Below are 26,577 nucleotides of genomic sequence, written 5' to 3' on the forward strand. Positions count from 1 at the left end.
GGAATCTCTTAGAGCTCCGCCAGCAGTCCTGCACTTCTTACAGCCAATGAAATGCGTCCATCTCACTCGTACGGACGTCTTGCCACGGCGGCAGGTAAATCATTTGCAAAGAGGCAATATCATGTGCGACTCAGCACGTGGGTTTTCTCAGCCGGTGTTATGTTTCGTCATTGACTTTGGGGCTAGGCCAAGCAATTACACTGCGTCACAATGTTTTTTTGTCCCTGGGTAGTAAGTGTTATTTCCTAATTGCTTATGCCTCAAAAGTACAGAAAATGGCTATTATTCCCCACAAACTTTGCTTTGTGACCAGCACACAAAAGCATGGTTAATAATCCACTCCATTAATAACCCTGTGTAACAATTTTTGTTTTGTTCCTGGGTCGTGTTACTTCCTAATTGCTTATGACTCAAAGGTTCAGAAAATGGCTATGATTCCCCACAAACTTTGCTTTTGTGACCAGGACAGTGCTATTTTGAAATTAACCTATTTTCAAATGAGAAAACGTGGTGTGCATTTGTGTATTTCGCTCACATTAAGTCCTGGTCACAAAAGCAAAGTTTGTGGGGAATAATAATAATAATAGCCATTTAATATACTTTTTAGACATGAGCTATGAAAAAATAACACTTAGTACCCGGAAACAAAAATTGTGTTACATCGTGAATTATCAGGGCCAAATCTATTTCGCAAGGAATGATCCACTAGCCAAACACGGCCAAACAAATTACATTGCCACGTATACCAGCGTTTAACACGCCAATTGTTATTCGCTCAGCTCACTGGTAAATTGAAGAACAAAACCCCACAAACGAACTCAGCAATTACACACACGATGTTTCCGCTTGTGACTACATCAAGCATAATCAGGACAAGGTCTAGAAAGTCAGAGTAACAATCAGAGTCAAACATCTTGGGCTGTTTGCAAACTTTGCAGAATTTTGGCACAAGAACGGGCACACAACGTCGCGTTCTTAAATCATTAAGGCCCATGGCATTTAACGTCACATTGACATCACACGTCACGCAACAACAATAATATTCCTCATGCCTACGACTGTGTCGGTGTTCGTGCAGTTGTGCTTCTGCTGCTGTGTATTTCTCCGATGTGTTTTAAGGTCGTACTGCATGTTGGTCGGCACGTTTTGCTCCACGTGCCGGAACCTTCTTCACGAACTGAATTCCATTGCGGAGCGTAAACGTCGGACACCACGACAATCAAGCGCAGTACGACGGGTGAACAAGAACGAAGCAACCAAATAATACATCAGCGAGCAAAAAAAAAACCCGGTAATTATTTTAGCAATTATTATGTCATATGGCATTGTGGAATCTAGGAGCGGTGTTTTTTTCAGCGTTGAAATGTCAGGATGCCAGCAGTAATCAGCGTAATGTGGCGTATCGTCGTTAATCGTTGTGATGCCTATTTGCGAGGGGGTGAGATTCAGCCATGGAGCTCAGGGAGGGCACGCAGCATATGCTATGTTGTGTCCCCGTGGCCCCAACCGCACCGACGCAACGCTGCCATATCATATCGCTGTCTTAACCCCCAGCCCCCGCCCAATGGCCCTGCTTGGCTTCAAGCTAGATTCGGGTGGCTTGTTGTGGCCACAGTTTGGTTCAGGCTCGGCTCGGTAAATGGGCAGTGGAAAAAAAAAACCCCACCCGTACCGCGAGGGCCCCAGACTGGTTTGGCTCACAAGTGCATCTTGGCTCCTAAAGCTCCCTTTATCATCGTGTTGGTACTCAGAGCAAGCTGTCAAATGTAGATATTTTAATACTGACAAAAGTGAGCCATTACAGTGGCATTTTTTTAAACGTTTATATATTTGTCTTTCAGTCGTGCTACAGATATTGGAATGTTTTGTGTATACTGCCATTTGCAGTGATGATGGGATTTGGTGTCAGTAAAATGCATTAACCCCATCGTCCCTGACCTTTCACCGCTCGTGAATATATGCTATGCAACTGCTGTCTAATTTATTCTCCTAGAATCGGGATTGAAGATTTTTTTTTCTGTTCCACGTGAACATTTGCATGTTATGTCACTTAAGCGTGTAGTCTGAGATTGAGTATTTAACATTTATTTTTTACCGCTTCTGCATATGTATTCATTATTATGACCACATTTGTTTAACCCAGGAAAGCCTCATTGGGTGTCAATACTTTTTTTTTAAATCGGAAGAGGAGATTTTCCAATTGAGAAAATTTGCATTTTTTTTGTCATCGAATGTTTTGGCCATTACGAGTTAGACTCATGGATGTTTTTTTTTTATTTGAGCTAATGCGAGAAACCAGAGAAGCCAGAGAAAACCCATACAGGGCAGGGAGGGAACGTAGGCATTACGCACATAAAGGCACCCAAGTAGGGATCCGAACCTATGTCATCTAGCTGTGAGGTACAAGTTTTACCACTGAGCTACTCTGCCATCATATTAGATTAGCAGGGCGACATTTGATGGGTCCTTGGACTAAAACACAGAGTGCTCATGATGTGAAAGGTATACTGTTCAAAAACACGCGAAATAGCCGTCGGTTGGATGCAAATTTGAAAATGCGGCAGAGTATACAGATTCAGTCTATACCCAGGGCAATTTTTGAAAATGTATCTGATGAAAATGAAAAAATAAAGAGGTGAGCAAGAACCAGATGGAGTGCTTATTGAAATAAGTAAATTCCATAATGAAAAGCAGATAGGAGTGTGCCCCAAGAGGAATCTTTTCAATCAGTGCGCAGTGCCAACTGTAACCTGTGAATGAGAAACACTGAAAAAGAAGACTGGGAGAGAGAGAAAAAAACGGATAGGTGCAGAAGAAACTCATGGGGAGATGCACAACTGATATGACACCGAGACGAAAATGAAGACTCTGAGTGATCTTCTTGGTTCTTTCGGTAAAGTCACCACGTAGAATGGGGATAAAATAATACAAATAAAATAAAAATTCTCACGACGTTTCGGAGGCAACACAAGCTTCCGTCTTCAGGTGGGACAGTCACAGCAAGATCAGCGATCTCACGACGTTTCGGAGGCAACACAAGCTTCCGTCACAGCAAGATCGCTGATCTTGCTGTGACTGTCCCACCTGAAGACGGAAGCTTGTGTTGCCTCCGAAACGTCGTGAGGATTTTTATCATTTTATCCCCATTCTACGTGGTGACTTTACCGAAAGAACCAAGAAGATGAATCCCTGCAGTCACAAAAGCTTTAAATCCACTTTGAGCGAGTCAATAAAACGCAAATCAGAAACATCACATTTGACTGAAGAAGATTGAGCTTGAGCAAGCCACGTCATCATAGCTAAGTGCGTCTGAGCATGAATGTTGCATGTAAGTTGAACTTCTTTCGCACCGTACGTAGCCAACCGTGCTAATCGGAAGTGCGGGGGAAGGACAACAACCCTAAATACAAAAAAAAGCAGTTCTAAATAAATTAATGTTCAATCCAGAAGAGGCATTGGCCCCAGTTCGTCACGAACGAGACGCTCAATGGGTGAGACTGGTGAAAGAATGGCAGCCAATGGGATGGGTTGTGAACGTTTCTGAGAAGATGAGCACTGTTAATGAAGTGTGATGAATGACAGCATTTTCAAAACCGCGAGTGGTGACACGGTGGCGAGATGTTAACTACCTCGCCTGGTATACAGGAGATCATCAGTTCGATCCCGATGCTGATGCCTGTATACTTGGAATTTGTTGTGTCCCTCTCACCGTGGTTGCATGGATTTTTTCTCCAGGTCCTCCGGTTTCTTTCCCTCAACATTTAGAATCGACGTGATTAAAAAAAAAACCGCTTCGTTGAGCTATCATTTGTGATGGCCAGGTCACTTCTGAAAAAAAAGGCTACATAGCTCAGTAGGCCTTACCTGGTATATATAAAAAATAGTTTCGTTTAGTTTCATGTTTGGCGACTGCGTTCGGAGGCTTTGATAGACAACGGTTAATACAAACCGTGCGTCGTGAAAGTTCTCATTTCATTCCACGGCGCTTTTAAAAAAAATTCCAGCCAGCAATCAAAAACACCGTGAATCCGCCTCCGAGTGCTTTCCCTCCCCCCACCCCCCACCCCTACAAATAGAATACGGTGGAACTAAGAGCTACGACTTTTAATGGAATTGACTTTCCGTTGGACATTTCGAGACAGAGTTTCAGACATCACAAAAAGCGAATGGAAGTTTTGAGATGCTTTAGTTCACTTACGTATTATTTCCCCCCCCCAAAAAAAAAAAATTACGCAAGTAACGTCTGGTCCATCAAAACTGAGCTACTGCATTGATGTCAGAAAGTCAGATTTTAAAAGCATCGAAGTGCACCCCCCCCCCCCCCCACTGAAAAGAAAGGATTTTTTTTTGTATATAATCCATGACTTAAATCCTAAAAAAAATGTGAAGGGATGAGTTTCTGATATCGTTTTTTTTTCCAGACATCAGATTTAAATTTTTTACCAAGTCCATTTTGGGAGTTTATTTTAGATTTGTTGTTTTAAATACATTGCCATTATAGTTAAACAAATGATTTGCTGATGCTGCTACGCTAGCAGTGGTGCACACGCACAATTAACAAATACCAAACTCAGCACATTCGTCAAGAACACTGTGGCCTTAAAAAAAACACATGATATACATTTGTATTTGAATGCAGTGTTATTTCCAAACGTGTTCTCTTTTTTGTGATTAACTTGACTTGTTCACACGGTACCTTTCCACATGAAGTGTTGCATTTTTTTTTAAACAACGTTCAGTCAGTGAAGCAATGATATTCAAGTAGACATTTGAGAATTTTAACAGGAATAATATAAGCAAATGTTACCGTCACGGGATAATACTTTTTTGTTTACATGAAAAGCACAGATGTGGTGACGTCTAGGAAGTGATGTCACTTCCTGTGATGTCACATTTTCAGATAAATCCGAAATGAACAAAACAATTGAATATTCATCCCAGTTTTCTCTTTGTTGATCCAAGTTTCTGACAAATAAAATAAATCTGCAGCACATCCCCCATATGTATGTTTAGGCACACTGCTCATTAACCTCTGGTGGGTACTGATGATTATGAAGCCTTTGATTCATTTTCCTGTTAATATGTATAGTTTCATTTCAAATTGCAACAACCACTGCTTAAACGCCTTTTAAACAGTGTTGGCCGTTCGTGGTTATAAAACGCACAATAGTGTCTTAAAAACACAATGTCCCAATTAACTTTGATTTCGTGGTGAATGATAATTCGTCAATTAAGCGATTACAGCCCTTCCTCTTACCACTGCTGGATGATGGTCTCTTCCTCGTCAGGTCGGTCGACCTTATTTCACCACGCTGGTTAGTGCCATTTTGTGAGGGGGAGGTGGGGAGAGGGTTGAGGACCGGTGCACACGTCACTCGCCACCGGTGTTGGCCGTGACCGGGTCATCGAACTCAGGTCACAAAGTTCACGGTGCAGTGCGCTAAACGCCGTGCCACCACTTCCACTCCATTCGCTGAAGGAACGTATAACAACCACTGCTTTTACACGTTCCTGATTCCTTAGCTGGTATCATCTGAACTGTTAATTGGTTGTCAGTTTTTATCGTATCAAATTTCTATTTGTATTATTCTTACTGTTTGATATATTTTTTTACTGATATCACCAAAAATGTTTTTTTGTGGCAAAAAATATGAGTATCTCACCTGCAGCTCCCATTCCCTAGGCATTCTACTGACCTGTCCCCAAACGCCCCCCCCCCCGCCCCACCATGTTCATATGAAGTGATCACGTGGCCTCCGAAACGTGGGCCAGTTTAAGATATTTGACTCGGAATGTTTGCCAAGTTACAATTCAGCCAAATGTGCAATGAAAAACAATAAAAAAAACCGACCCAGTTTGAATGGTAAGCGAATATTCCACGCAGCCTTAGTATGCTCTGGCCCGCCCCTACTGGACATCTGTGAAAAAATAGCTTTATAGCTCGTCGTATTCCTCCACTATAAAGATTCTGATTAAGATTTACCCAGGTAATCTCTCTCCACTGAGTCTCGAGACTCTTTTGCAGGAGGGTCCTGCATTGGAATATTTAGCAAATTTCCTTTTTGAGCATTTTGAGAAGACGAGGGGTGGGGGGAGGGCAACTATGTACGTCTTGGAAAATGCAGCACTCAAAACCAGGTAGTATACATATATGTGGGAGCCAGCAAATCATCTGCCTCAATGTATTACCATAATATGCAACACAATGTCAAACGTGCCGAGTGTCGGTGGCTATACACGTGGCCTTTAATGAAGCACCACCGTGGAGGAGAGGGTTGGGGGACCAGGCACGCTCTGCGAAACTCCCCGTGGGCATCGAGGAGGAGCCATAACCCTGGCTTGCCAGAAGAAGGTGGTCGACCAAACGTGGAGCCCACCTGTTCCGTCTGTACGAGACAAGCGTTGCCCCCTCGCGCGCGCGAGTTTTTTCGCCGCGTGCTCCGGTTTCCTACCACAAAGTGCTTCCTCGTGCCTCCATCGCGCAAACTCCGGTGGTCATCCTCGCAGCAACGGCGGCGGCGGCTTTGGGCTCGCCATCGAACAAAGACGGTGGTCGCCGCATCGCGCGCTTTCAGACGCGCTTTTGCAGCCACCTGGAACGCTCTTCCTTTCCGATATTAGGAAGCCACTTGAGCTATGCACTTTTAAATTATCACCCAGATTGAAAACGAATTTCTTTAGAGCTGCTTTTTGTGTTTAGTTTGTTGTTTTTTTTCCCGCGCATCTCTGATTAGCACGGTCGACTACTTACGAGTGAAAGAAGTTCAAAATAATACATACAAACACTCATTAATTGGCCTATAACACCTTACAATACAGAGGCCTGCAGAGCTCGGGTAATAGTTGGCACCAGCTCACAGCTTTGCTGCCTTTCTGCTTGTCTGTGCTTTTACGTGCCTCCGAGTTATTTTCTCTCTCTCCCTCTTCGAGAGCGAGCGAATAGTTTGCGGTGCGTCACAAGTTGAAATTATTCCGCGTGGCGAGCGACGAATTGTGCGAGCTTACGGGCTCTCTATGTGAGCACGTATATCTCTCTGTGGGGGTCTATGCGAGTTCTATTTATTACCGCGGTGAAGCGAAGTCCACCGCTCACACCACGGACTGTCGGGGCAAGTAGCACCTATGAAGGCCGGCACGTCACAGGAGAGGGTCGGTGGCCAGTTCCACGCCCGGTCGCGTTTGCCTCCCCAGTGGTGATGTCCACACACCTGCAACCAAGTGCTCATTTGAGGCTGGGTGTCAACCTAGGCGGAGGCCAAGGACCGATTCAGATAATCGCCACTGGTGTTGGCCTTGAGCTGGAATCAAACTCGGGTGGCCTGGTCCGCAGTGCGACGCGTGCGCTAACCGTTGCACTGCAACCGATCATTGGCCCCCGACGGGCGCATTTGCAGGGGATGCAAAATGCAATAGGCCGGGTAGCCCCCCGGGGCGCCATCGAAATGGCTTCTCCAAGCTCGACATGCAGTTATCAACACGCCCATATTTTTTTTCACGAATTCCATTTGAAAAAAAAAAACAGCACACAATAATATTTGTGTAAATCCTCCAACCCTGCCTTAATTGCAACGTTATCCAGGCGAGTGCAGCAATGGCTTTTTTTTCTTCTTTTAAGATTGCTTAAAGCTATCTTTTTTTAATTATTTACCAGACTTGGTGTGTGTTGCCTGTTGCATGCTAAAGCATTTCCCTTCTAACATATTTAAGTCATCTGCACCTGCTCGGCATGAACTCCAATCTGTTGGGCACATTTTTACTTGAAATCCTTTGCATACAGAATACACGGTATAGTACTATTCAGCCAATGCGTGTATCCCCCGCCTTATTAACAAGAACATTCAAATTAATTCCACAGCGTTTCTTAAAATAAAGTGCTCAAAAAGCTTCGGGAGGTTTCAGATTTTTTTTTAAATCGCTCTTGTTTTATCAATTGTTTTTCTTCTTCTAGCGAAGCAAATTGCTATTCCCGGGTTCCATCTGAGAGACTTCAGCGTAACTTCCCCAAAAAAAGCCTTTGCTTCATCGTCCCGAGACAAATAGCTAGCGTGAATTATAAATCACAAAGTCCGTTACACTGCTGCGTGGCTTTTCGCGGTTGTGCTGCGCATCTCTCTCGATGCGCCTTCGGTGTCGTACCGCGCGCTGATCGGCGCGACGTCCGCCGTTTCGCTCCACACGTGCCGGGACCTTGTTCAGAAACCGGGCGCTTTGGCAACTCTGCGGGCAGAGCGAGATGCGTCGGGCGTCGTGCCAAACAGCGGGACATGCTTCCTCTCGGTTCCCGAAGAAGCTCCCCGCCCTTCCGGAACGTTCGCAGAAAAAACATCGGACAACCCAAAAAAAACAATCGGAGGGCTCCCTACTGGGTCCACAGTCTCGATACGTCCGGCGACCACCACCACCATCACCAGCAGCAGCAACAGCAGCATCGGCTCAAGCAGCGTGTGACCGCGCGGGTATGAGCCGCGCTCAGAGTTTGGAGTTGTTGAGCTGGTCCATCAGCAACACGAGCTCCTCCCTCCGCGTCGTGACGCGCCGCAGCTGCTCCTTGATCTGCTCGATCTCGCAGTCGAGCTCCGACAGCTCGCGCAGCACCGACACGTGTCCGTCGGCCGGCAGGAAGCCCTGTCTCTGCCGCTGATGCTGCTGCTGCTGCTGAAACGCAACTGGAGTGGCGCTCGCGGACGAAGCGATCGGCGCCGGCGAACCCAACTCTGGCGACTGGGCCGCCGCGGCCACGGACGGCCCCGTCGCAGAAGCGACCGCCGGGTTCCGCTTGGGCGCTGACAGCCGATGGCCCCACGACGCCTTGGAGCCAGCGTAGCGGCCGTGGCCGAGGGCGGCCGCCCGGCGAGGGGCGGACGCGTTGGCGAGGAGGGTCTCGCGGTACGCGTGGCGCTGCAGCTGCAGCTGCTGCTGATGCTGCTGCAGCTGATGCTGCTGTTGCTGCTGCTTGCTGGAGCGGCGTGGAAAGGTGCGCTGCAGGGCGTCGGAGTCGAACTCAGCGCTGTCGGGGATGAGGGTCAGGTCACGGTACACGGTCCTGTCGCGGAGAAACGCACGTCCGTTTGCGTTTGTGGGGACATCGCCACTGGGGAGACAAAGGCGGCCGTGCGTGGTGATGACCACCCATCCCTTCATGTGCTATGCCGGCCTTTATAGGTGCTCGCTAACAGCACTTGCCCTAACAATCTGCCAAGGCTATATGGGGGATTTTTTTTGTGGGGAGTGGTGATGTAGTAGGTAGCGTACTGCGCTATGAATCCGGCGACCCGAGTTCTATTCCCGATCACAGCCGACAGCAGTGACGATTATTTGAACCTGTCCTGGGCCTCCCCTGGGTCGACTCAGCCTCAAATGAGTACCGGATGTTGCGTGTGATCATTGCCACTTTGGAGACAAAGATCGTCGGGCGTGGTGCTGGCCTCGTGTACCGTGCCGGCCTCCATAGGTGCTAGTCGCGAACAGACCATGCAGCTACGTGGTAGGCAACAGAGGGATGGTGGAGGCAAGTCCACTGTTGTACTCTACGCTTTCACGGGCTATGTTCCATATCTTCACCAAATCGCACTGACGGGCGTGGTGAAGTATGCTCAAATCAAAATCAGGAGTTCATCATCCAAGTAAATTACCCATTGAGCTAGAGGGCTCTTTTTTTCAAGCATGACTCGGCCAGCAGACAGACACGGCAGCAAGAGTTCATGAACACGAAATTAAATATGTAAATAATATGTATATATGTAAAACGAAATGATATTACGAAACAATTACGTATGTTCGCCTTTGTAATGTTTGACCCTCGATGACGTCCGTTTCAAAGAGTACAGAGATAATAATCTCCTTGACCCGCAATTAGTCTGCAGAATGGCGCTCATTGAACGGTGGATTGACAATTAGATAAGGTCCTTATATATAATTAATGTACAGCGTTGTGGGATGCTATCAGCATGAATGACGCTGTATAAAATAAATAAATAAATAGATAAATAGATACACATATCCATATATCGTGGGACCTTTGTTGGAAGTTTCAAAGTGTGAAAAATCCGAATGGGTTTTACCCTTTCTGGCAATAAAACAGGTGTTAAAATGTTCCCACACCAAACATATACATTTTGCAAGGGATTGTTAGTATAACAACAACAACAATGCTGTAGCGGCAAGAGGCAGGTGTGCATGAGATGTAATTGTGACAATTAATGGCAGTGTTAAACCATCACTTTGGTTTATTGCTGTTTAGTTTAGACCCAGCGATAATTTAAGAGACTGGTCAGGAATAGTCTCATTTGTGGGAGTGACCCCGGGGTCGCCAGAAGGGGACAAAAGGCCATGAAGCGGAATACGGACGATGAGGGACATCAAACAAACGCAGGAGCCGAACGACCGCGTTGCAGGCGAAATAAAAACACACAGCACAAATGTCGATACAAATATATAATATCAAATAAAACATCCACAAAAAACATACCTCGTTGGCTTAGTCAAATTACGTGTAAATAATTCATAGAAAAATTAAGTAAAAAAAACAAATATTAGGAGGTTTTTATTGTATCTTTTTTTATATTTTACACTTGTTTACCCAAGAAAGCCTCATTGAGTACAATGACTTTTTTTGAGGAGGGTCCTGCCAGGTTTATTGGCAGCAAGGGGGCGATGTCCGTTGACCTATTGTTTCTGGTCAGATGTCTTCCTTGGGGAAAAAAATAACAAATCTATTCCCAAATGAGTAATTTCCAGGTAACTTTCCGGTATTGGAATGTTTGGCCAATACCAGTTACATTGAATGGTTCTCATTTTTTTCCCGCACCTACGATTAGCACGCATGGCTATGCATGGTGCGAAACAAGTTCAACAACTACAGGAGGAATCTCAAGAACCTGCAGGAAACCCATGAAGAAATACAGGGGGAGAGGGCATAAAAATGGAACGTCGCCTAAACGTTGCTATACATAAACAGTCAGAGAAGACTCTGACAATCGTGTATATTTTGCACCCAGAATGGGTAACACAATTGAATCAAATATATCGCTTTACAAATGTAACAATTGGTAGCTTGCTGTTTACACCCCTATGCTTATTTATTCTTTAACTTCTTATGGAGTTCTCACAACCCATCCACTCCCTCTCCTCTCCAGGCTTAACTGCCTTCAAACTGCTATTTCGCCCCTTTTTTATCTAGACTCTGACCCTCCCTTAATTGCCCCAACCGACAGCCTCGTGGCTGCCCGTTAACTCTGCCCCGACTGACAGCTCCCCGCCGATCGCGCTCCACGTCACACCCACGAGCTGTTGGGAGTGGGTGTCTCTGTCCACTCAGTGGTGCTGATAACGTTCGTAATTCAGCACCATGAGGTCGGGAGACTCATCCCTGCAGCTCCTCTTTGTTGTGTCACCCCCCCCCCCCCTTTATCACAGTCTCTCAATGTACACGAGGAGAGTGTTTCACTACAGACTCCAAACGGACCAGCACACGATTCGAGAACCGAACCGATGTGCATTTAGCTGTTGAGGTACAAGCTTTAAAACAAAACAAAAAACAATTAATATTTTACCAGGTAAGGCCCACTGAGCTATATAAAGCTATTTTTCAAAGCGACCTGGCCACAAATGATAGCTCAACAAAGTGGCTTATCATCATGTGGGAATTTACATCAGCCAAGGACTCTAATTACTCTGTGATTCGCGGCTTGCTTTGTTTTCTTTAGAAAATAAGGCACCTTGCTCACTCAAACAGGATGTGTATTTTCAGCGCAAGATGTGCCGGGCTTTCAGGGTTAAACCGCTGCACTGCCCTGCCCTCGCATCACGTTAGCGGCGTGACACATGATGGGGCCTGTGGGCTAAAACACAGACTACTCATGATGCGGAAGGTGAACTACTTTAAAACCACGTGAAATAATAATCGGTTGGACACAGATTGGAAAATGCAGTAGAATATACATATTCAGTCTATACCCAGGGCAACGAGTGAAAATGCATCGGGATGAAATCATGAAATGAAGACGTGAGCAAGGGCCGGAAGGAGTGCTCATTGACAAACAAATCCCGTCAATGAAAAGCAGATACGAGTGTGACCCAAGAGGAAGCGTTTTCAAAGTGTTACCATTGCGCCAACATGCTATACCCAATAAAGGTGATCACGACACTATTGGGTACACAGGCCAGGATATGCATCAGCTACGTTGTCAAGTGAGGTCATTAGTGCCTTAGCAAGGATGGGGCGGGCCCGGTGGACTGCCGCAGGCATCCCTCCCGAGAGGGGGGAGGGGGGCACCGCTTGAATGGGGAGCCCGATTGTTGGTGGGAGGGGTGGGGAGGGGTGGGGGGGGATGCAAGGATGGCACCTTGCTCCGAGTGCCAACCAAAGTCTCGCTATGGCTCTGAGAGTCGTGGGCACAGAATCGGCGGGTGTGTGTGACTTGTGATCGTCCACGGAAGAGGCCGGGAGGCTGGGGGGGGGGGGGTGCGTGGTACCTGCTGTTGTTCATCTCGGTGTTGTGATGCAGCTGGGTCTGTGGCGTCTTGGCCTCGGGGGAGTCGAGCGTCACGTGGAAGCTCTGTCACAGAGCGGGAGCAGGCAGCGTTCCCATGATTAGGACGATTCGCGCGAGCGAGCGATGCCTGCCCATTTCTCTCTCTATTTCTCTCACTCTTGTGCGTGTTTCGCACACCCTTTAGAATATCACTCCGGGCCACTCTTCCTGATAACCGCTCATGAATCAGTAATTAGACAAGGTCCCCCTTACGTATAACCACGTGAGAGGGCATTGAGGCAAACGTTTTCTTTTGCAAAGGGAGATTTAAAACACGTAAAATGTCACCATCGTCATCATCGGCCACGATCAATCCACTGCTAGATGAATGTCTCCCCACGCCGTTGCCAAATCTCATTGTTCTGCGATCTGACAAGCCACGCAGCGCCTGCGGCGTGAGCTGATTTAATCGCTCCATCTCCTCGCTCGAGATCCCCTCCAGCGCGTTCCATTCATCCGCCGCCGCTCCGCTATCAGTCTCGACCATCGGCCATCGTCCCTTCGTGCCGTGACGCGCATCCTGCCCAAGCCCAAATTTATTTCGTAATTGGGATGAACGACGACCCTGAACTCCTGCACGTTTGCTGATCCGTGAATTCCTTTGTCCGCCTCACAGCGTGTGCCTCTCCAAGCCTATTTGGGCACTTTGCGAGATTTCGTTCCGTTGGAAATTTCACGAACGACCTCAGTTTTTGTTTTCTGTCGAAGAACCATTTTAAATCCAAGCAGTGCTGCCGTGCGCGCTCAGCGTGAACGTTTGCCCCTCTCTATGGGCGCAATGAATTCTCAAAGTTTCAGTTCCTCCAAAAGCACTGCGGCGACCCCGCTCTCCGGCAATATGGGTCGCGGAAAATAAAATGCGAGACGCACAATGGCACGCGAAAAAAAGAAAACGCTTCGAATGAAAAATCAAATGAGAGAGATACTGAACCGCCGAGCGATATTGTTTTAGAAAGAGCAAAGAGCATTAAGTTAAAAAAACTAGTGATCTATTAACTGAGCCAAGCGGCAGTTTAAAAATGAAATAATCCAGGTTAATTAAAATATAATTAGCGTAATGTGCTATATAAGCTGTCTGCGTTAATGGTCTCTAAAAAAACAATTGTCGTAACGACTGGCCATTAGAGAATCGATCAATGAAATGAAATATGATCGCGGTGGCACGGATGAAGAATGAATCCAAGAGGCAATATCATTCCAACATAACTGGTACAATATACATAGGCACCTTTAGAAAGCCCCCACACGCAAATGGATTCTCGAAAATCCATACAAATAGGTTATCAATCCCCTTGTTTGTTGCACTGAATGAACGCAATATTAAAATGGAATATAATTTACTTCAACTTAATGTACGCGAGGACCAGGGTGAGACATTCCCTGCGGTGATCTTATGGATGGACTTGTCCCCTGCCATAGAAACAGGGGGCTCATGGAGGCTAACAGAGGTGAGCGCCAGCGTGACGCGGTGATGACACGTGCGCCTCGCAGCAAGAACGACCTGGGTTCGATGCCCGACCCGGGCGTCGGTCTGCGTTGCAGTTTGTCGTGTGTTCTCTCCCCCTTATTATTTCTTAACGTGTTTCCTCCGGGTTCTCCGGTTCCCTCCTGTAGCTATAAAAGGAGCACCATGCAATGGTAACTTGGTCTTGGCCAAACATCCCAATGCTGAAAAGTTACCTGGAAATAACTCAGTTGGGATTAAACTTGGCAACACTGCCTGGCAGATTGGGAATAAACCTAGCAGGACCCTCCAGCCCAGCAGATTGGGAGATCCACCACAGATTGTGATATAAAGTCTGCACAATGCAAACTCATGTAAAATATTTCGTATAATCGCGGTGGGGGGTGGGGGGGGGGGGCTTTTTACTTGGGCATATTATGCCGACCGATTATAAAATCGATTCGGATGACTGGGATGTGGCATAACGAGAGGACAGAAAGAGGAAAACTAGACTGGAAGAAGGCAGATGATGAACATGGAGTTATCAGGACGGAGATCGAGAAGCAGGGTCTAGATAGAGGTGGTTCAGAGTGGTCAACCAGGATGTGAAGGACTGTGGAGTGGGCGTTGAGATGATGGCCCGGGACAGGAATGAGTGGTGAAATATGTATGTTGAACTTATTTTGCACCATACGTAGCTAACCGTGCTAATGAGATGTGCGGGCGAAGGGCAACACACTTAACACGAAAAGCAGTTCTAAAAAAAATACTTTTCAATCTGGACAAAAGATTGTATAGCTCCAGTGGCTTCCCAATATCAGAGGTAAGAGCATTCCAGACGGCCACAGAAGCGCATCTGAAAGCGCGCGATGCCGTGACCGTCGTTGTTTGATGGCCAGCCAAAAGCCGCTGCTACGAGGATGATGGCGGGAAGGCAGCCAAGATCCCCGCATGAGCTGGAAAAATTCCAGGAGAAAATTAAAAGTAAGTCAACCAATTAGGACCGTGATTCAGTGCAGAACAACTTTGCACTCTTCCTCGAAAAGGCAGAAATGCCCATAAAATACCACGCACCAACGATGATGCTGCATTACAGTTTTTTTTGCGCGCGCGCATGTGTATGTGTGCGTGTGTGTGTGCGTGTGTGTACGTGTGTGTGCGTGTGTGCACGCGTGCGTGCGTGTTCGTGTATGTGTGTGTGTGTAACCATCGACTCATTCTGTAAACGATGCGTGCGTCCCTTAACAAAAAATCAACACGTTCATCAATTTTTCATCCAGGGCAGTGTTTTTTCGAAGAAACCTTGTCCAGTCTTTTCTTATCTGCACTCAGGCACCTTAGCCAACGGCAGTTTCATAACAACAACAACAACCTTCCCATGTTACTTAAAACTAAAGATACTCACTCTTCAATTGACACCAATAATAGATTAGCATTATTATTATTATTCGTAGTGGTTACCTGGCTGGTGTAGTGCCCCGACATGGACTTGCCAGATGCTCGCCTCTGCCTCTGGAGGCCGAAGCGATGCATCAGCTGCTCGACGACCGCTGTTAGCAGGGCTGCGGCCGCCCCGACGCACAGGAAAATGAAGAGTCCCAGCAAATGCTTCAGTCCCATGTGCTGGCTCTGAACGGCAAAGGGAGAGAGCGCGCGGATTTACCGGGGGTGGGGGGGGGGGGTAGGGGGGGCTGCTCCTGTGTGCAAGAGAAACGGCAGTGTAGCAGCGCTACGAAACTGGGGCGACCCGGGTTCGATTTGCGCTCGCTGCCAACAGCGGTGACGATTATCTGAACCGGTCCTGGGCATTCCCCTAGGTCGACTCAGCATCAAATGAGTGCCTGGTGCGGTGTGTGAATATCACCACTGGGGAGACAAAGGCGGTCGGGCGTGGTGCTGCCCACCTGCCCCCTCTCGTTTGCCGTGCCGGCCGTCATAGGCGCTTCTCGCTAACAGCACTTGCCCCAAACAGTCTGTTAAGGCTACAAGGGGTGGAGGGGGGGGTCTTTGTCTTTTTCTGTGCCAGTTTTTGTTTTGCGTGTGCTTTTATCGACGTTGTCATTGCTTATTCAACAAGCCGGTCCGTCCTGCTTTGCGCTTTATGACAAACAGCACGCCGATGTAATGTTGAGGGGCCAAGTTAATTATTTCGCTGGAACGCGTTCTTGTCAAATGCATGTCTCGTTGTTTTATCAACGGTCACCGCGGTTTTTTTTGTTCCATTGACGTGATCACCGCACTCATCGTGAAACGTTGCTGTGGTGATAAAAGACCGGTGTATACAGATGTAATGGGCTCGATCGAGGTGCACACTCGAGACTTGGAGGCAACACTATTTATTAACGCACTACACCAACGTGAACACTATGCACAAGGTGGTGACCACCGTTCCTAATCTCACTAACACTCGGGGAACACTGCACAGCGTGACCAAGGCAGGTGACGGCTGCCTGATCACGAACGACGATCGGAGACTTGAGGACTTTGCATGGCGTCTTCATCCCGGAGTAGAACAACCCAGCTCCCCGTTCACACCCCCCTTATAACGACTCCGGCGAGGCCGGCTCCGCCCCAGGCCACGCCCCCCCCTTCTCGATCCTTCGCGAAGGTCCGGGCCCCCAACCACGTGTCCTGTTGGGATCACGCGGAGTGCCACGGCCTGACACGACCCCCGTGACACCCGCCTACAGCCCCCATACCGAGCCGACACGGTAGTGACGTCATATGTCCCTACGCTCGTACAGTCCCGACATAGTAGTGACGTCGTGTCACGCCACAATTATTACCGATTAATAGACGCGAACATCGCTAACACCATTAATGACACCATTACCAATACTACCATCGTCGTCATCATCATCATCATTCTGTAGTTCAGCATCAGTCAACCACCACCATCACCACTACCAACATTTTTCATCATCATTTTCATCATCATCATTCCGTGGTGCATCATCATCATTATCATCATCATCAATCGGACATTTCCACCACTGACTACCATCACCATTTTTGCCTTATTTTTTCATCATTAAATAATAATAGTATTTATTTAATTTATTTACGTTTTCAATAAGACACATCAGACCCAACAGAGGCCTTGGAGCAACGTACAGTCAAATGTATTAGAAAAATAATTCATATTCTTAGCTCTTTCGGTAAAGTCACGTTGAAAGGAAACAATAAAATTATTTAATAAAAAATATATATTTTTATTATTTTAATAATATATATTTTTATTATTTTATTGTTTCCCTTCAACGTGACTTTACCGAAAGAGCTAAGAATATGAATTACTGCAGTCACGAAAGCTTTAAATAAAAAAAATAATTCAGTTCATCTAACATGTGATAGAAGAAAAAAATTATTGCTGTGGTTTTCCCACCTGATGATGGTTGCTTGTGTTGCAATCGAAACGTCGTGATTTATTCTATTTTAGACCTACGTGACTTTACCGAAAAAAACAAAGAGTATGGATTCCTGCAGTCAGCAAAGCTTCAAATCTAGATCAAATCTAGATATGATAGAAAATAAGCATTGGTTTTTAGTTTATTTCTAAATGGCAGATTCTCAGCGGTCAGGCGCAGAGTTCTTCAGGCAGAACCCTCCGAATCTGCTGGGGGTGTTGCCGTCAAATCGACAGCACCACCACCAGTCAAAAAAAGTACGGCATGCAAACAAATGCTTACTTTTACTCCACTCTCCTGGAATCACATGGAAATGCCAGGATCTTCTGGAAAACAATCAAATGTATCGAAAAGGCATCCAACACAGATAATCTGCCCATTGCGCATACCCGAAATGGGGACTATTTTTCAGAGCCCCAAAAAATAGTCGACAATTTTAACCTTAATTTTTCTGAAGCTGGAGACCTTTTTGATAATGCATTGGGAGTCACCCTTGTCCAAACATTAAACGAATTTAGTTTCCAGCCTATCCACGAAAGTAATGTTCTGAAACAACTGTCCTACCTCAAAGGGTCCTCCTCTAGCGGAGCAGATCGTATTCACGTCTTTGCTCTGCTAACTGTTGGTCACCTAATATACAAACCTATAGCCCATATTTTCAACCTGTCCATAAAAGAAGCATCAGTACCTCTAGAATGGAAACAATCCTATGTTTGTCCACTTCACAAAGGGGGCCCTAAAGATGATCCAAATAACTACCGGCCTATCTCAATTTTGTCCCCGTTGATGAAAATTTTTGAAAAATTATTGAACTAAAAAATTAGCAGTTTCCTGTCCGACAACAATCTACTACATCTAAAACAATCTGGGTTCCGAAAAAAATACAGCACCACACCTGCTGCATTAGACTCTCTGAATAACATTTACAGTAGCCTTGATAATAAGCAGTACTGCGCCAGTCTTTTTCTTGACTTGTCCAAAGCCTTTGCTACAGTGGACCACAACATCCTGCTTAGTAAACTAAGTTCCCTCTGTTTCTCCAAACACATAGTAGAATGGTTAAAAATGTACCTCTCTTATCGTACCCAAACTATATTCACAGATGGTTGGAGGTCGAAAAGTGTTAAGATAAACGCCATGAGAATTTTATTTTTTTATATTTTAAATATTGTATTGTTTCCCTTCTACGTGACTTTACCGAAAGAACCAAGAATATATAACAAAAGGGGTTCCACAGGGTTCCATCCTCGGCCCCCTCTTGTTATCTCTTTATGTCAATGACTTGGGCACTGACCTGGATTATTCCAGGGTAAATCTGTTTGCAGATGACACGATACTGATTACTGCTGGCCACTCTCCGGATGACGTGATTGCTAAGCTCCAGGGTTATTTCAACAAACTACAACATCAGCTAGTTGCTCTTAAACTGGTCCTGAATACCTCCAAAACCACGGTGGTATGCTTCTCACCAGGACTAAAGCAGGAAGTTGTTTTTCCTCAAATATATTCCTTAAATAATCATGAAATAGAGCAAGTCAAGATCTATAAGTATATTGAGGTCATCTTTGATTCAAAACTGAGTTTTCAAGATCACATTGATTATATTGGTTAAAAGACAAAATAAAAAAAATGGTTTTCTGTATCGACACAAGCAATGCTTCCCCCCAATGTTCCGTTTGGAATTGATAAAAGCTACCATACTTCCTCTACTTGATTACTGTGACATCGTATATAAATCATCCCCCAGTACTTTACTGAAGAAGCTTGACTCAATGTATCACTTGGCCTTAAGATTTGCATTGAACTGCCCATATAGGACTCACTACTGCGATCTCTACATTGGGTCAAACTTAACTTCTCTTGATGATCGACGGCTTGTGCATCAGATCATATTTATTCACGAAGTACTTACAAAAAAATCAGCAGACTACCTGCTGGATCTCCTCACTGTTTCGAAGAACAAATGTGACCTCAGGTCTTTGCTCATTTACCAGCTTCACATTCCTTATTGCCGTACAAATACTGGAGGAAGGGCCTTTGCTATTGATGGCCCCAGGGTCTGGAATGCTACTGCCAATAAACTGCAACTGGGATCACTACCTGTGAGATCTACACTCAAAACTGGTCTAGAGGAGTTGTACACACCAAGCTGCCACTGCTATTCAGAATGGCCTGAAATCAAATGTATCATTCCGGATGACTGCTGCAAAGTATGATCTTGAGGTTTGATTGTGGTGTGCTGATCTTTAAAGGTGTATTGAGAATGTTTTATTCTGCTACTGATGCTCCTGCTGTTATGGAGTGACTCATGCAGCCAGCTATGGTTTGGTAATACATGTTATGTATATCGTTCGTTGTTGTATTTGAATCACAGTTCCTATGATCACTGTTACATTGTTTTTGTGGCTTTATTTTGGTGATTTTGAGGACGGTTTGGTCTGGCCTTGTTTGTTTGTTGTATTACAGAGTTGGCCTGCTAACTTGAATCTATATTGTCCTATGGTTGTAATTGTTTGGCTTGCATTCCCACTGGGATTTTTGCACACAGCGTTGAAACGCGGTGTTTTTTCTGGAAGACTTTTTGCTGTTTAATCCAGGATTTTTTTCTGTTGCGTGTAGTCACTTTAAGATGTTTCTTTGTTCGTGTTTTTGTTTTGTTGCGGTTGCGTGCGAGTCAAGAGCCGCATGGCTCACAGGGTCATACCTAATAAATGAAACTGAAATAAATGAAACTGAAACCAGCAATAGCAGCAAGCATCACAACTATCCGATAGCCGCAACAGACACAAACCCTCGCTCACGCTCTCTCAGTCTCCAGTCCATTTCGCACGGAACCACAATGCGAACCCAATCACGCCGGCCCGGTGATCACATTTAAAGTCTCGCGGAATCACAGCTGCAACAAATAATAATAATAACCAGCGCCGCGGGACACCACCGTGTTGTGTGAGGGTGTGGGAGGGGGGGAGGTATTGGGGTGTTGGGTGGGTGGGGGGCAAGAGGGGAGGCTCCCACCCGGGGAGGGGGGGTGGGGGCTCCCCCCCCCCCAATACTCACGTCCTTTGATTTGAGTCCGTGTTGCCCACAGGGACCCGGCTTGTACCACTTGTCGTGCAGGGCGCCCAGGTCCCCGTTGAGCCTGTACGTTTGAATCAGGTCCGAGATGTTGGCCGTCAGCCCAGATCCCTTTCTCAGTCCGATCCCGTATTCTGCAGCGGCAAAGGGGAAAGAAGGCGGTAATGAAAAACAACAATCATCGTAAAATCTGGTGCGGGGGTAAAGGTGCGGTCCCGCAATTGCTCTCCGCCGATACGCGTGCCGGTATTGTTTGTAAATAGACGCGAGTGTGAGCGGCAAAGGTGCAGCCCTGCCACTTCTGGTTGAAGAGAACTCCAAGAGAACCCAACTAGAAGGGGCAGTTTGCCTACTCTTCCACGCTGGCCACACAATATACATTTAACGCGATTTTCCGTGACGATTGGTAGGTAAAGGCGCAGGTCCTGCAATCGCCTGAATCACGTCTCAGCTGGGCAGAAGGGCCTTGAGTTCCCTACGCTTCTACGTTGACCTCACCTCCTGGAACTGGTTTGCAGTACCCACACTCTACCCCACCAAACGGAAACCTGCCGATCGACTAAGTCGTGGTGCACCCTATTAATACCGCTCGGCGGACAGAGCCGGGAAGATTTGATTTTCATTTTTATTTTTAATTGTGTCTCAAGGACCCAGAATACAAGCGAAACTTTGAGAAGGAGGGAAACAACAGATCGCACAGCGTGTAACAGCGATACGCCCTTAAATTCACGGACCCATCGAGGCCATTTGGGATCACTGCAGTAGCGGAGAGATTTAAGAACCTTGCATCGTTGTTGCAATTGCCTCGCCCTGAGATGGAACCGAAGACACAGCGAGCGGTGTGCTATCTAACCATCGTACCGTGGCGGCATCGCCCGAGAAAAAAAAGTTAAACAATAAAAATATGAAGATTCAAACGAAATGAGTGTCGCCCCAATTTTGCTTTGCGCGACAGTAACGCATGGCTCCAGGACATTGTCGGAGGCGGCACACCAAGGTGAGTGCGGAGATTCTGGTGAAGTCGCGCGTATCCCAAATTGACATGATGCGATTTGTATTTTAAATATACACAAAATCAAGATTAATACAAAGAATGATTAAAAAAATGTTAACATTCACATGGGACTCTCCATTTTTAATGGAAAAAGAAACGGATAATTACACTGTAACGTGATGTATGTTAATAGCCTAAAAAAGTCAAGTCTCCACTCGTTCGCCATCATTGTGAACACGTGGCCTGGAATCTTCTCCAGGTGGTCTCCAGAGCCCGGAGGCAGCAGCATAGTTCCTGTGGTATTGTTGCAAATTCTCGGAAGTGTTAACATTGTTTTGAAGCACCCTGTATATCGTAAACATTTTATTCTTTACGGAAAATTTCGGTTTGGACGCACGAATGACGTCACCTCAATTCCGAGACGTTACGAACCCTCCGCCGAACCCAAAACAGGATTACGTTTCCACGCGGGCGCCAATTGTTATCGTTGGTTTCAGCTCGCCGGCCAGTGGAAAAATTGAACGAAGCGATCCTCGTGGCCAAGTTTAGCGTTTTGAGATCTCCCCAAACCCCTGCCTCTGGATTCCTCCCTCGCATTCCTCCGTGAGTAACAAAAAAACAAACCTCGTGGCGCGCACACATTGAACGTCAAAAGGACATCCCGAGGCGTGGGAGAACGTTCTGGACCTGCTCCGACTGGACGCCTGTGAAAAAGAGCTTCTCAGCTCATCGGATTCGTCCTCCGGTTAAAAAAAAAAAATCCGATTCTGACTTACGGCCGACCGGAAGCTGCGAGGTGGAACCAACGATGAGACTGCGGAGGCTAAATCTGCCGTCGCTTCAACGGATGAGTGTTCAGCTATTGTTGGCTTGAATTCTGATTCATTTGATTTTTTATGACCTCTCATATGGGAGATGAGTCAAATCCTACACTTGTAAATTGCTGTTACCTATCTCGCAAGAATCTTGTCTCGCATGTCTGGAAGTTCACATATTAGTGTATAAATTCACATTCATGTCTATGCCTCTGCCTTTCTATCTCTTCACACTTCTGTCTATATGTCTGTGTATCTTGTCATATGTCTGTATATATGCCTCTAAACGTCTGTCTCCGTGTCAGTGTAAATACGTGTGTACCTGTATATCGCTCTCATCACACTTCAGTCTATCTCTCCGCATTTCTGCACATTTGTCCATCCGTCTCTCTACACATGGGTATAGGAATATTTATTTATAACGGAGGAATCCAATGGGCCATGAAGCTCCTTTTTTACAGACGTCCAGCCGGACACGTGTCTCTGTCTGCCCGTGGTTCTCTCTCCATTTCTCTGTCTATGGCGTCTCTCCGTCCCTCCAACATCGCGGCCCGTCTGCCCGCCCGCCCGTCGTGTCGGACGATCGGCCCGTGGCGTAACTCTCCCCCTTCCGGAGAGAGAGAGAGAAGCCGTCGGGGGGGGGGGGGGGTGCTGGGAGCGTCGCACATTCAAAATCCATTACGCGCGAGGCTGACGCAACGTATATAAAACAGAGAATTAGGATAAATGACACAGTGCGGACGGAGGCGCATTTTGGGTCAAGATCATCCATTGTGTGCGCGCCGTGGGCATTCTCCACTTGAAGAGATTCGCGATTGATTCGCGGCCCGCGATAGAAAAACAAATCCTCGTCAGGTCACTCATGGATACAACTTTTGTTGATTTCCAAAAGAGCTTTTTGACGTCCGTGAAAATAAACGGTTCCTTAATTTTCAGGTTTCCGGCGTGAATTTCGATGTAAACCTAGAAAAATGTAAGTTATAATTCTGCGGCAGCTATCTTGCAAGTAACCAGAGCGCTATTGATAACAATAAATTGCATTCACAAAGCACCTCTATGCAAGGCACTCAAGGTGCTGTAAATGCCAAGACATAAATAAATGGAGTATTAGCCAAGGGGAGGAAATACTAAGAAGTATAGAATATAATTGAGAGAACCGAAAGCAATAAAGAAATAACTGGATCTTCAGGTGAGGTTTAAACCACAGCCAGGGAGCAGCACAACACTGGGGCAGGGAATTCAGATGGCATGATCACCCATTGTGCCTAGCAGAGAGTGCAAAGTGATGTACAGGGCAGTGGCTATCGGCATATCAGTTTCCTTAACAAAACCCGATTACTTCCACGATGGGAGTTCAAATCCCGGCCAGGGGTCAATTCATTTTTTTTCCGTAGGGCAGACACCAACGAGAGCACGTGCCCAACTCGTGGGAATTCAAGAGTTGGCTGCCTCGTGATACAAAAGGAAAAAGAAGACTCCAATCCGCTGCCACAGGGAATGTGGAATTTCCACCACCACCGACACGATGTCTGCTGGCGAGGTCTTCATCCAGCCGAGCGTCGATTCACGTGAACGGACGAAGACCCCCCCCCCTCCCCGCAAGGTGAAGATCCCACACGGGCAACTTCGGCACGGTTGTCTTATCTAATGCTTAGAAGGTGATGGACCACGTTAATAAATGCTCGGCTTCAGCTGGGTTTTGAATTAACCCTCTCATCGTACCTCACGACTAAACTGTGGTGGACCGCAATGATTTATACCGCTGCGATGAAATAGTATGATTTTTTTACACGTTTGGATCATTTTCACGTCACTCGTGAAATCTAAATTAATCCAATATTTTATTGATAATTTTGTTTTTGCTTTTAATTATTCATGCGTGATAGGATTAAGAACTCCCCAACAAAAAATATATACAGTATTTTGAGTGATTATTTTTTGCAGTTGTTCCGGTGATTGGTGATTGAACTAAGACCATTGATTTGCAACAACAGATGACAAGGGAGTAGCAGAGAGGGCATGCGGATTGACTGAATTATTAATGTGAGATCATAACTTTGCACTGGCGTTGACCCTTGGAATCCTTTAAGGTGACAAATGAGTGAGTATTATTGCGAAGTATGGACAGATTTTTTTTCCATAAACAGATGTTTTTAAAACATGCTCAGGCAAATCAAGCGAATATATAAACTTGTCTAAATAACACTTGTTATGTACAGCCATTTTTCAATCCACTGCTGGATGAAGTCATTCGCATGTACACCTGCGTGATGGAGGATGTCATCTCATTCGTATTGTTTGTAATTCGTTCCATCGTTTATACGGTTATATTCACTCTGTCCGTTTTACGTGTTTGAAGAGTGTAACATGAGCATGCAAAATGCACAACTAAGACATCATCTGCCCCCATGCATGGTATTGGAAGAATTCTTAATGAGCATAAGAATGTATTTAACATCATTATTCGATGCATACCTATACGGATTAATGGACGGTCGAACGGTGGAGCAGTGGTTAGCAAGCTGACCTCCCGAGTCTGGTCACGTGAGTTTGAGTCCTGGTCATGGCTAACATTGTTGGCGAGTGGCGGCTGAACCGGGAACCAGTCCAAGCCCCACCGCTACCTTCACCGATCTTCACTCGCCAGTGTTGGTGAAGTACGGTCAAAAAAACCTCCTTAACCATCACAGCGTGGCGAGGCCTCCATCTAGCAGTGGTTGGACGAAATGGATGCACGCCGTTACTTGTTCACACTTGATCTCCGATTGCGTTCCTACACCAAATCGCGTCAGATGTTCGGGCCTCTGTGAAATCATCATACAGTGCATCGTTTGACGGCTATTCCGTGGTAAAAAAAAAATAAAAGACAGGTTTTCAAACGGCAAAATAATCAATTGGCAAATGTGCCTAATCATTCTACATTATTATTTTTAAAGTAAAAATATAGCACTCTCGTGTAGCATGACAATCTCGCCTGCTCCCATGCTCAAACGATACATCTCAATTATAGAGAAAGCACCCGCAATGTCAATATGAGTCACAAATGAATTTCTTTCTTCATGGAGAAAGATAAGAGCTTAGCGCGATACAATATCTACTTTGAAATGCACAAAAAAATATTGGCGCTAAACATAAACGGGTGTGGGGGAGGGGGGAGAGATTGGGTGGGGGGGGGAGTCCTCTGAATGAAATACGAAAATACAATCACAACAATATAATAATGCAAGCAAACAGGATTTAACAGAGCGTCGTGAGAATATCCGTTGAGTGCAATGACAACTTCAAGGATAGAATGCGCTACGCGCTCGGGAGGGCAAGGGCGCAATGTACATAAAAATGAAATAGTCAAATAAAATAAAACCACATCGAGAGTTTACCGTGAGTGGGCGTTGTAATTGATGCCCGAATCTGCGGAGCTCAACAATTAACAACTCGCAGCGAGCGAACAGAGTTCACGCGCGTCCACCCACCGTACGCCTGTTGCTTGTGCGTACGCACGTAAGGTGTGAAATGTGACACCCGCGGATGGCGTTGTCACCGCCACCACCGTCATCACCATCATCATCATCTTCATCACGAGTCACGTGTATGCAGTAAATGTTTACGCGCCACGTAATTATCTTGCGTTACGAACATGGGAACACGCAGATTGCTGGGCCGAGAAGTAATTTTATTATGAAATGGAACGAGCTAAGAGGAAATTTTTACATAAATTATTGCAAAAATTACTGTTAGCTGCAGAAAAAGAAAAATGGTCATCAGAACACATTAATGTTTTAATTCTCATCAGGCCCGCTGCTGTAAGCAAGTCTCCAACTCTTTCCATCCACTCTCTCTCTCTCTCTAGCCTCTATTTGTGTGCTAAGAAAAAGGACCATTACCCAAAACGTCGTCGAATATAAACGTAACATTTTAAGGCCACAGTGTTATTGACGGATGTGTTGAGTATTTTAGATATGTTGCTTTATCTTTAAGAGGGGGCAGAGCATGGCTTTGCTCAGGTTGCAATTCTCACGTCAGAATCAGAATCGGAATATTTATTTATGCTGGAGGAATCCAATGAGCTACGAAGCTCAAAGGTGTCCCCAAAACCTCCTCCTCTTAGCCCAATCTTTTCTGTAACACTGACTGTCCTCCCCCCCCCCCCTTGATATATCTCCCCTCAAGCCACACTTTTATTTTGTTTAACTAGGCGAGAACTCAAGAAACCAGGGTGAGTCTCGCCAAAATAACAAGAGCATAACAAGCAAAGGCCAAGATTTTTTTAAAGTTTTTTTTTAAAGCTCACAATTTTGGCCCTAACATATTT

The 26,577-nt window shown here is 45.9% G+C and overlaps 1 protein-coding gene across 2 annotated transcripts in view; it reads right to left on the reverse strand.

Moving 5' to 3' along the window:
- Positions 1 to 4,089: 4,089 nt before the first annotated feature.
- The window catches only part of LOC116951983 (glutamate receptor ionotropic, NMDA 3A-like), an 88,901-nt gene continuing 66,413 nt past the window's right edge, over positions 4,090 to 26,577 (reverse strand). Inside the window, exons 6-9 of one of the 2 annotated variants that reach the window (XM_032970936.2) lie at positions 20,442 to 20,593; positions 15,439 to 15,606; positions 12,475 to 12,557; positions 4,090 to 9,091 (exon numbers count right to left, since the gene is read on the reverse strand). In XM_032970936.2, the coding sequence (XP_032826827.2) occupies positions 8,470 to 9,091; positions 12,475 to 12,557; positions 15,439 to 15,606; positions 20,442 to 20,593 (1,025 nt within the window). In that variant the 3' untranslated portion in view covers positions 4,090 to 8,469. The remainder of the gene's footprint in view (positions 9,092 to 12,474; positions 12,558 to 15,438; positions 15,607 to 20,441; positions 20,594 to 26,577) is intronic. The other variant, XM_076073989.1, reaches the window with a different exon arrangement.

The sequence above is a fragment of the Petromyzon marinus genome, chromosome 44 (assembly GCF_048934315.1).
Source record: "Petromyzon marinus isolate PM22_M1 ecotype Great Lakes invasive population chromosome 44, UKy_Petmar_22M1.pri1.0, whole genome shotgun sequence".
NCBI classification, from domain to species: Eukaryota; Metazoa; Chordata; class Hyperoartia; order Petromyzontiformes; family Petromyzontidae; genus Petromyzon; species Petromyzon marinus.